Source organism: Argiope bruennichi, chromosome 4 (genome assembly GCF_947563725.1).
Source record: "Argiope bruennichi chromosome 4, qqArgBrue1.1, whole genome shotgun sequence".
Classification (NCBI taxonomy): domain Eukaryota; kingdom Metazoa; phylum Arthropoda; class Arachnida; order Araneae; family Araneidae; genus Argiope; species Argiope bruennichi.
The window spans coordinates 127,379,405-127,392,146 of NC_079154.1; the positions used below are offsets into that span (position 1 = coordinate 127,379,405).

A 12,742-nucleotide genomic window follows, 5' to 3' on the forward strand; every position below is an offset into this window, starting at 1 on the left:
CATTTAGATAAGGTTTTACTTTGTAAGTTTATCGATATAGGCGTCTTACCGAAAAAAATGTGATTTCACACAAATTTTTCATAACTAAATTTTGGCATGTGGCTATGCATGATATGCATAAGTGTATCATCGATAGAGTGGTGATTAGAGCTTTGGGTTGCAATGCATTTTTCTCATGCTTCGATCACACGTTTGCTCTTCGCTTACATTTCGCTTATAATTTTAAGCAAGCCAAAGGATATGATTTTATTTACGATTTTACGAAAAAAAGACATCTAGGTAATGTCATTAATCTGGGCAAAATCAAACTGGTCTCCAAATGCGACTAGTATACCGAATTTCAATTATTTCATTCATTGCATTTTCCAATTAAAGCGATCATATGCAAGCAAGACTGGTAGAAATAAGCTTGTTAAAAGATTTAAGCAATACTCTAAGATAAGATGTTAGCAATATACTAATTTTATATATCTTACTCTTTATGCATCGTTTTGATTTGCTTTCAGACAGACATAATTCCAAAAATATGTTTTTCAGATTCAGCGACGTTTGAAACAAGGAAACAGGCCAAATTCTACAGTTAGAATTTTTTGAAGGTTACAATACTGTCTCTTTGTATACAAGAAAATAAAAAGTAATAAACATAGGAGAAAAAAGAAAAATTCATTTTAGTGTATTGCTAAAAGTATGTTTTTAAAATCTGAATCCATTAAATTGATTTACTTAACATATATTTATTTTTAAAAATGTTAGATAACACGAAAAACATGTTAAGAGGGCGACTGACGATGACAGATTACTTTATGGAAGGCCCACGTAATGTATGTATCGCCCATCGATTTCTTCAGAACTGCTTTCATGTCTCCTTTCTCATATTTAATATGAAATGTCAAAGGTCTAATGTCGCGGCATAGGCGTATCATTATCTCGCCGGAGATTAGATTGCATAAATTATATATGCCTATAAAATATATATAAAAAAGGAGATTTCTGTCTTAAAAATTTTATGATTGAACTTTTATATATTTTTATGGTGGTCAAATATGATATCGCTTTCATTTTCTCGTATAAGAACTATAGAAAGAAAAAGAATCGAATCATTGAAAAGTCCTGCCAAGAAAGTTTGGAAAATTCCCAAATTTTAGACCTTTCCTGAGTTTGAAAAATACTTTATTGGGATAATGCCTATTTATTCGACAGTAGGATATTTCAAAAAGTGGGGGATTTAGATAAGTGAAATTTAATATATAGTCCTCATACAAAAACTGTTGATGAGCATCAAGTTTTGGGCAAATTACTTGTACAAGAATTTTGATTGTCTGTCTGTCTGTCTGTTTGTTCGAGTGTATAAGAACAGCCTAAATTTAGATCGCAACGTACATGATATTGTTACCAAAATTGCAGTCAAATGTGTTTTTTTGGTAAAATCGTCAATGGTTTGATTATCTACCGGTTTGTCGATTCGTTCGCAAGCGAAAGCGATAAGTAAAAGCACAACAAAATAGATAGATTTGATTTAGACAGCCATCTCCAGACCAAATATCGTATCTGCATCAGATTTTGTACGAAGTTGTCAATAAAAAAATACTGACCAAAATGCTTAACATTCTTTATTATGCTACGTACTATGATGTGGAAATAAGCAAGAAAGTTATGGGATACGGGGCTTGAACTGGCTTTAACAGAAAATGTCATAGGCGATGGCGTGTGCAATAGATGAGTAAATAAAATTGTATTTCCTAATCATACTTCAATCTACTAGTGGTACTATCTCATTTCAAATTAGAATAATCACTTATTATGTGTGATTACGAGTTACTTTATTTATATATTTTCAACGCTTTACTTATGTATTATTTTACTTTGGTTTCTATGAAAGGTATCTAAAATATTTCAAAAAATTGAGCGCTGCTTTTGCTTTATTATATACGAAATTTAGAAAGAGAAAATACAATCATATCCATAATTATTCGATGCGGAATATTTTACTATTTTAAGCATTTCAGGTATCTCATACTCCTCAAAACGCATTTCTGGAATAATGTCTGCCTATTTTGAGCATGATAATTAAAAATACAACTAGTTACAGGCATAAAATTTATCGTACACCCTTTCTGCCAAATTTGAAAATATATATCACATTTAAGGAGAAATTCATGAGTGGAAAATCTGTTTGTTCGTCCGTCTGTGACATGTTCAAAACTCATGACATAACTCAAAATTGCTAATAAGTAAATGATTGAAATTAGGCATATGAATTTATCTTTAATACTGTAGATTTAAAACATTTCTGACCCAAAGTGTACAAGAGATAACTGCCAATATTTATGTTAGCAGATATGTGAAAGCAAAAATCTGAAAATACAGTGGCATACACAAATGAAATCCGATATATGATTTTATCATCAAAATTGTATCTCAGAATTTAATTTTTGCACCAATCTAAGAAAAGGAAGATCAAAATTCATTATCGGTTACTGTCATTGTTTTTTGAATCCCAATGCGCTTCATCTTGTGCTAGTATGTTAGAATTTCGAGGTTTGACTTTCGCTAGTTTGTCCTTCTAAAGAGCGTCATTGATTTTAATATTAAATTTTTATATTTTCCTGTAATAACTTCTCAAATTAATATCTGAACTAGAGGGAGTGGTCTCTTCGAAGTTTTCTCGCATACTCCTTAATAAATGTATTTGTATACTATTAACTGTACGATGTTGGCGAACCGTATATATGTTATGGTCAGTATGAATAATCGGTTATTATTAATACTAACCGGTCATTATAAATAATAACTAAACCGCTTAGTGTTAATAATAACTGATTATACACATTGACCATAACATATACAAAACAGCGTATTAAGAGTGCAATATTTGTCGATTAATTGCTGGGATGCGGTCAATATGCAAGTACCAAAAACACCCGAATGAGTATTTTGAATTAAAATCAAAATCTGACACAAAATTACAATTGTAGTTACAAAATAGCCTAAATAATTTCAGATATTTATATCATCAAGCTTTTGGGTATCGCATTTATATTCTTGCGAAAGTACAGACAGACAGATATACATCTCTCTGCGGATTTGGTTACAAATTTGTTGCAAATCTAAATTTTAGATGTTACACTTAATTGACACATCCATTTTCGTCAATCTAACTCTCTCTGATTTATTAATTAACTGTTTATCTATATTCGTACAGCCAGACAGACAGACTTCCTCCTAATGAATTTCGCTCAAAATTCGATAGAACTCTAAAAATTTAGTGTTATGAGTACATATTAAATTTTTCATTTGTCTAACTCAGGGCATTTGTGAGTTATTGCATTCACAGACAGGTGTAGTTATAAAAATGCTTTTTTTCGGATTCAGAGAAGTCTGAAAAGTGGGGACTTGTAAAAATGAATATCTATTTTTTTTTTCATCGGAAAATTCAAAGAATTATTTGTTTATTAATCGATCCACTGTTTTTCTAAGTACTATAATATTTTTAAATGCTCATGTTGCTATGGCAACCATTAAGTGATTGGATCACTGAAAATTTTCACTGTCAGACTTAAATAAACCTCGTAACTAAAAAAAGAGGAAAAAAATAACTGTTTAGGATATACATTCCCATTAACACATTTTTCCAAATTTGTATAACTATCCCCGTTTTTTTGTTGAAAAAACTCACCAAAGCATCATTAATCTAGATCTTTTCGTAATATTGTGTTCAAAACATAACGAATCAATAGACAGACAGACATAATTTGAAAAATGTAATTTTGAGACTTGAAGAGAAAAGTATCAAATAAAAACTTCAGTCGTAACTGCTAATTAATTATGAAATATTTTGATCTTGTTTCTGACTGTTTCAATTTGGCATTTAAATGCACATTACAACTACATTAGAGATACAAAATACCATCTTTTGACAATTCTTTCCTATATATATAAATATATTTAATATTAGGTATGTTTAAATACACATAAATAAAATGATGAATTGCTTAATTTTTTTCGTGACCTATGGCAAATAAAATAAAATAGGTCTCCAAATTTTGCTCATAAATAGTATGAGACATAAGGATGTTTGAGCGAGGTCCCATGTGAATTAATTAAATAATTAATTCTTTTATTAACTAAAAATTGTGTTTCAACTACTGAAGAAATAAAATCGTTTCTTTTGAGATTTAATCAGTAAACTGGACGTTTTATTTACGTATAGACAAAATATTTATTTTTATTTATAGAATCCAAAATATGGGACAGAAAGATATTAAAATAAAATAATAAAAGCTCAAGTAAAGTGAATTGAGATTACATTTTGACGTCTTTCTTTGAATTTTTTTACATTTTTGATAGGATTTCACTTTCCGTTTAGGCAATGCGCTATCTAACTGATTCAATTAAGAATGCATAGAATATTTGAGGAGCTTGGGCATTGTCTTAACATGACTTAACATTGGTTTATAAATTTGAGAAGAGGTTATTCGATACATGTATGACGCAAGGATATGACAATTAAGATGCACGTCAATTAAAGTGTTTCTAAAGTTAGAGATAGTTCTCGCAATAATAGCATAGATTTAGCAATTAAAGTGGAAAGAACATAGAGTTAATTCACTCTTACTTTACTTCTCTGAGATTTTAATAAGACATTCAATCGACCAACAATTTGTATTTAAAAATAGACACACATCTACAACACAGATCACATGCTAAGATTCCTCTATCTAATTTTTTCCTTTTCTTTTTTTACACATACGTGTTCATGTAAACGAAGAGACTGGCTGAAGCATTTATATGTCTTTGTCAGCATACATGTGTGTGCGCGCATAATTTTGCGGATGCTTGGTTGAATAGGAAGAAAAAAAAACTTTTCGAATGAACTCCAATTTATTTTACATGGGAGGCATCATTTTTTCTCGGGAAAGGCTTTCCACACCGTGACACAAGAGCAAAATGAACAGAAATGTTTCCTTTCAGCGGTTTTACTATCAGATTCTGATAGGGATTTTTTTAATAAGTATGGGCTCAGGAAAGAGAATCTTAGGTATTTTTAAACAAATGTCGTAGCGTTAGGGATTTTTTTATCCCTTCGCCTGGAACTTGAGAACCAAAAAGTCAGCAATTTTTTAGAGCACGTATTAGAAATAGCTAAATAAAAAAAATGGGATTTGGGTCAGGAAGTTATAATACGATAATTCATCAACATCTCGAAATCTAAGTTTTTGAAAATTGGAAACATTTCTCTCTATATAACTTCGTATAGAAAGAAGTCAAAAATAATTAAATTCTGTGAATCAACATTATGAGGTCACATACTAAATGATATCCTAGTAAGGAGTCATTTATTTCTGCGTCCTAGTTTTTAGAGAAAAAGTTACTATATCCGTCCTGTATAAAAGAAAATAACTGGGTTTCCAACTACGTGAGGAATGACTATCGCATATGAATGCAGTATAAGACAAAGACATGAGTCACCACACGCAACTTTCGCCATCGAGTTGTGATTTTTCTAAAATAGAGCCAAGATTTTTTTTCACAATATAATATTTTAGAAATTTAAAAATCTGATGAATTTCAGAAAAAAAAATTAGAAGCTATTTACTTTGTGACTGAAATGAAATTACTATAGTTTTACAATTAATTGATATTTGTTTTGATACAAGTTTGATATTTCATAGCGAAAGAAAATGCAGAAAATATTGTGATGAAAACGAACGAATTGTCTGCTTTAATTCAAGGATTTCGTGTGTTTAAAGACAATCTTAATTAGTGAAGACGAAAATACATTGTAAATGAGCGAGGCTTGATTATTTCGCCAAAAATGTCGAAATTCTATTTTTTAAAGATTCTATCAATATCGTTGAACTTGAAACCGATTTTTGAACACATGGACAAAAAGTTTTGACTTAATGTAACTCCGAATTCCAATATTCAATTTTTACTTTGTTTGAACCATGAATTGATTTATGTTTGAACAAAAACAATATCTGTTTAGTCATATTACGTTAACATTCCGTTTGGAAGCAACGCTAAGGTTATTTATGAAAACTTTGATTAGAGTTCTTTTGCAAGTTTAATTGGATAACTGATTCATTAGATGTTGAAGAATTTTCACTCTCTATTTTGAAATTCTTATTACATTTTTTTTAAATAACTTTTCTCCCAAAAAAATTTGTTTTATGTAATTTAAGGACAAATAAAAGAAGCCTTTTGTTTAATACATATGCATGCATTTTTTGATTCTGTCACAAATTAACATCCTTTCTCCAGTTTTATTCATCCATGGTTAAATTTATCTTAATATGATAGACAATTTAGGAACAAAAGCTACATTTCGCCCTTATTTATATTACTAAAATTATTTTCATTCGCGTGTATTCAATATTACAATTGCATTGAACTCTTTATCTGAAATAATTCAGCAACAGTTTTAAAAATGAAGAATAAATAATAAGTAATAAAAATTTACTTTCGTTTTTCTATTTATCAATTAAATGAAAATTAAAATTTTAACTAAACACTTTCACGAAATAAGACAGTATTATTCCTAGAAACATTATTTCTGAAAAAAAAAGTCCAAAAAGATGTAACGCATAACGGTAAAAATGGCACTTAGAGCCTATATGCAATTGATAGTTGATATCTTCAAGTTCATAATAACATATTTTACACTAATGAAAAATTTAACCCTTTTTTTTAATCTCATTTTACTTTTTATTGTTTACTCCACACGAATCTCCACGCTTTAGACCTCTCCGAGTTCAAAAACACATTTTCGAAAAATATCCGTCCATCTGTCTGTCTGCGACAAAGATAACTGAAAAACACTTTCAGCTAGAAGGATGAAATTTGGTATACTGTCCTATCAAATTTCCAGCAAAATCTATTCGGAGGAGATCTATCTGTCTGGCTGTCTAAATAAAAGTTAACACTATAACTACAAAACGAAGAAAGTTATGTAGATAAAATTTAGTACATAGAATTATCATCTATAGCGTAAACATTTATCAAATTTTGAGCCAAATCCAATTGCGGGTTGATCGTATGTCGGTCTATACTTTCAGAAACATGTAAACACGGTAACTAAAAAACGCAGGCACTTAAATACATAAAATTTGATATGTGACCTTCTGGCTAAAAAAAGTAAAGATCAGAATAAAATCGTTGTTTCAATCGGTAGATAAAAATTTGTTTAAAACAAAAATTCGATTTTCGGATACTATTAACCACATGCCAGGGAGTAATCGTGAAAAAAAAACTCGCCAAGGATTACACGATAGATTCAGTAAAAATGCTAAATTCACGCCAAAAGCTATTATTTCATTATTATTGTATGGAAATGTCATGCAAGGCGCTCTCTAAAATAGCATCTTTATTAGAAAGTATACGAAATAGTTTTAGGATGACCAATCCCGCTGTTTTCTCTCTGTTTCTCTTTCCTTCGAAATATTAGTTATAACTAGTTCACTGTTTCATGAAAAATATCACCTTCAGAAAGCACGACCACTTGCCAATTTAATACTCATATCACCTGTTCATCCCAGAAGTTAGGAAACTAGAGTTTGTGGTGAAAGCTTATAAGCCAGTTAACAGCTACGCTACCAGAGCAATTGCTTTTGTATCATGGTCATGTTACTAGACTGCGGACCACAAGGTCCGAGGTTCTATCCTCGCTCATTCTAATTCGCCACAAGTTCAAGAACTCGCAAATTTTTATAAGTATTTTTTCAAATAAATCCAGTCTGGAAAGTGTGATGGAAGAAGAAATGGGATGATGCCATCTTAAAGATAAAACTCTTCTGTTTACGTCAGAGAAGCGCTTAATCACATCAAGATGTGGATACTGAGATTGATGAGTAACGAGCATTCGCTTCGAAGACTTCTTTCAAAATTAATGATGGGTATCTGGTCGCACTTAGTTCATTTCGATCCCATTACAGTCTCACACTTAAAAATGCAATTTTGATTCTTTCCACGCCTATAGCGGATGGATTAACAGCTTTTGATAAATGGGAAATGCTGCAAAAGGAAGAAACAGGAAAAAAAAAACAGCATTTTTAGATTTTTATCTCCAGTGGCATCATAAAATTGCTCACCGCTTTCGCATCTATTCAAATAAACCAAGGAGATGCCACTTCATTTGTAACCTTTTAAAATCAAACATAACAATAGACTTATAAGATTGTACAGGGTGATTTTGCAGTCATGGAACAAACTTTGAGGGGTGGTTGAGAATATTAAAGCATATATTTTTTTTTGTATAGGAATGTAGGGTCTGAGAGGACATGTTAATGCATGAATCCAAAAAATGACACGGGAGGTAAAATGTGTTTATTTTCAAATCAACACAAAGTGCTTGTTTGCAGCAATACAATAATCACAATAAATGTTCCTAATTGCGACCACCAAGAGTAATACGAACTACAGCTGTGATTGGCTAGCAATACGGGGGAAAATATTCCCATTGTTTTTTTTTTTGTTTTTTTGTCGCTTGTAGAAAAAGTATAAAAGAAGCTTTTATTAAATCTTAATAATGAGCAGAATCTCTGTATAAACGGATGTAATTTTAACTACATTGAAATAAGAAATAGGAGAAAACAAACGGAAAAACTTTCCATTCATTGATGTAATCTGTGCTTTTTATAAATATCATAAAAAATCCTCCCATTATCTTATGAAGAAAAGTCTAAGGGAAATACACACAGTGTTAGTGTTTTCAAAGAACCTAGCTTTATGTTCTCTTCTTCACTTGGGTTTAAATTCTTTGTTTAAATACATTAATTCCAAAAATATCTTGATGTTGTCGTTATTTTTAACAGAAATGCTGTAAAGCTGTCTGAGTAGCAAAATAGAGAAGCGTCAAAACACAGATTTCTAACAGTCTGTTTTCTAAACACAGAAATAGAACCATTTGTACTTACTTTGGCATCATATTGGCTATCGCTATCTTCATCACTCGGTCGCTTCTGCAATATCCTTGTACTCTCTGAGCGTTGTAGCAGTCTTCGCTGTCCACTGCCGCTACTGGCAGCACTACTGGTCACATCCCTTCTCATCACCATCCCACCACCACCACCACCTCTGTCGGTGTCTCTGAGATGCGGGGTCGGTTGCCTAGAAGTCCTCTGGTTCGACACCAGATCTAGAGTATTGGCAACTATTTCTTCGATCTCGTCGTCGATACTGTCGTCTTTTTGCGCAGGGTCCGCTGGTGTGACAGTTCTGGTGACCCCCGTGTGATTCTCCCTGTAGTGGGAGCAGCAAGAGTTCGTGGGTCTGTTGTCCGGAGGCGAGGAGTGGGCTCCAGACGATTCTCGTGTGATGGAGTGGTCTGAAGATGATGTCTGGGGTCGCTTGTTACTCATGATTATCGTTGCTGAGTTTGGCCGGCTTGTCGATCCGCCAACTCCCATTGCTGTGACGTGTTCACTGTCAAAACCTGGAAAATAGTATCAAATTATATACAATTTAAGAAGCTGTTATTCAGAAGCTGTAACTTAGATATACAGCGTAAATCAAATGTCTTTTCACAAGTTTTAATAAAATAGTCCTTTTGCATAAGAACAGACAATCTTAAAAGAAAATATGACATCTAGACGTCATGCTACGACAGTTCAGTAATGGAAAAACAAAAGAAAAGAAAAACAGACCAGATGTTTTCTGACATAATGCTGCTTAAAATGTCGACCAGGATGTTACTAAGGGAGTATTTTCTCAAAGGATGTCCGATAGCTGTCTTGAGCATCACTGGTGCCACAAATAGACATAGGAAAACACAGAGTTGGTCCATTAGTGTTGAGACATTGTTGTGCTCAATTGTTGTTTCTCTGCTCCTCATAGATTTAAAATGCTTGTAAGTAATATTTAATAGCACTCACCATTTTGCCTACTGAAAATTAACTTCCTTCATGAAAGAAACACTGGCGTTATAATTAGCTTGAATTGCAATATGATTTTTTTTTACTGTCACTGTGACGCCACTAAAGATATATTTTGTAATTTGTGCCACATATTCAAATATATAAAGAGTCTTCTGTCTTCATGTTTGTGTAAGGACTTTTAATTCACTCTGCATTTAAAAAAGATTTTCATTTGGGGGAACAGCCAGTTTCACATATTTCAAGTTTGTCAGTGCAAATTGAACATCAGTGTGTAAAGGTACAAAATTTTGTACCAATTTTAACTATTCCTATCTATTTATAGAATACTATTCACAATGTAGTAATCAATTTTTAAAAATTTAGCCTTAGCTTTTTTTTATATAAAAATTTTTTGAAAAAAAGCTATCTCTCCAAATGAATATTTTATTTTATGATTGTTTCTTACTTACTCAGTATAAATGCTCTCATTTAATAGTAGGGAATTGATAAACATCGGATTTATTGCAATTGTATTTTAATTCTAACGCATCATTTTGGTTTTCAACATTTGCTTTAACAGTTGTGATATCTTTGTTCAGCTAAAATCATATATCCTTTCTTCTGAATGTGCGTGAATATATTATTAATAACGAAACATGAGTTAAGATGAATCATCAATACATAATCAGACAGAAAAAATCATTTCAATAACTTTTATTATGTTAAATCTTTCTGATAAATCACCACATATCCATTTCTTTTTATTTCGAGGTAATATCGTTTTATCTGTGTGCTTTCATATCGGTAGACCATTGATTAAACTGGATTGAAGAAATGAGCAGAACTTATATTGCATATTAAATAGTAAATTTTCTGTCACTACAATTGCTCCAACAATAAAATTCATATCACAGAAAAAAAAGAATCCTTCATTTTTATTGTACTCTTATGAAGCGAACAAAGAGAAAATTCTTACAAAATTATTATTGATCTCCTGTTATCTTTGTGCTTAGAAAAGTACTTTGGTTTCTTCCACCAATTACACTAATCTAACACCAAACCATCCAGGTATGAGAAAAAAATTGGCAGAAATAAGAATCCTTAATCATTCTCCTTCTTTGATTTGTATTTTTTTTTTTTATTCCTCTCTGTTTTCTTCCGAATTTCCTGCTGCTTTTTTTCTTTTCATTGTTTAAATATTTCGTGCGTTTGTTAATGTTTGAATCTCTTCTGAATATTGCTTTCGAAAGTATCTTGATTTTTAATTCTCATCTTTCATGGAAGTGTTGTTCACGGATTTCAAAGACAAAGATTTGTTTTTCTTCTAAATGGCGCTTTCGATGAATTTTTTTCTGGCATAAAAAATATTATTATATATAAAATTTCATTCAGAAAATCTAACTTTTTGTTTTATGTCTGAATCCAGAATATTAATAATTTCTGTAATTCAAACGTGAATTATGCCATTTAATATTATTTGAGAATATTTAATAATATTATTCAATATATCTATGTTTTACCTAAAATTCAAAATGAAATTTAAGTATTAAAATCTGCGTCGGATAATAATTCAAAACTTTTCCAGAATAATATAAATGACTATAGCATGCAGAATATAAGTAAAAAGGAATGATTACGAAATATAGTGACAATACTTTGTCTCAGCTTAAAAATCCCAAATAATGAATCACTAGTAAAAAAAGAACAATAAGCGGACTTTAAACATTTGTATAAAAAATTTTCCTTTTTTAATGAAATTACTTTCATACATTTATAACAAATAGTACTTTTCTGAAAGTAGAAGAAAAATATTTTTCACAAGTATTATATTAAATATTTTTCATGACGTATATTGCGATCTTAAAAATAAAAATATTAAATTGACGATACTGTTGATGTGATCATGTGATAATTTCATTCTTTGACTTCTATTAATACTCAAAAATTTATTAATTTCTCTTACACGAAGCATAAAAAGAGAATGTATTGGAAATTTCCAACTCTAAATTTTGACTTATTTCCATATTTTAAACCTCTGTTAAAGCAAAATTACATTTTTGTATTTCTTTCTTTCTGTGAATAAGCGGATTCAAATTAGTATAAGGTTTGCAATCCTATTTTATAGATCTCTACCACATATTGAACGAAATCCACTCAAAGAAGGTTTGTCTGTCTGTCTGAATCTAATAAAAATGTAGTAATTACTGCGTAGATCCTTAATAATTGTTGAGCTGTGTGATTGATCGACAATCGACCTGCAATTTTGCATGCATATTAATTCGGCCATTCAAAAACGCAATGCTGTAGATGAATAAAATTTGGTTATGTCATCTAATGACTAATATTGCAGTTCTTTACTTGATTTTGGCTTCAGCAGAAATAAGGCTTCCAAAATAAAGTTTTCCAAAGTGCATACTAAGTTTTTTTTCTATATTATGAAGAAGAAAACTTTCATTAGCAAGACTTTGAAAATAAAATTCTGAACATTTGTGACACTCAAGCCATGTTCAAAGTTCAGAATGTTTCAAAAAGTTCAGAAAGGGAAGGTTATTAGAAAGAGATGGATAGCACATTTCTCTAGGAGCCAATGAGCTGGTTTTCTCTTCTAACCAAATATTTTACATATCATTTGAATTTTTAGCATCATTTTCAAGTCCAAAATAAAAAAGAAGCATTCAAATTTTTAAAAAAAATTTCAATTAGAATTTCATCAAAATTTTTTCGAAATTTTTAGATTATTACTCAATTATTTTAAATGATATTATACAACATTCATTTCTGTATCATTTAAGTATTTAATAAATAATTTTTCAAGGAGACAAATTTCATTTCGGTGCAATGTTTTTCTTATAATTTAATAATTTATTCAAAACCTACTACTCAGTGCC

At 30.7% G+C, this 12,742-nt stretch overlaps 1 protein-coding gene across 1 annotated transcript in view; it reads right to left on the reverse strand.

Moving 5' to 3' along the window:
* LOC129966838 (uncharacterized) overlaps nt 1-12,742 on the reverse strand; it is an 80,523-nt gene that overhangs the window by 56,144 nt on the left and 11,637 nt on the right. The window contains exon 2 of the mRNA XM_056081426.1: nt 8,916-9,433. Within this exon, the coding sequence (XP_055937401.1) occupies nt 8,916-9,407 (492 nt within the window). The 5' untranslated portion in view covers nt 9,408-9,433. The remainder of the gene's footprint in view (nt 1-8,915; nt 9,434-12,742) is intronic.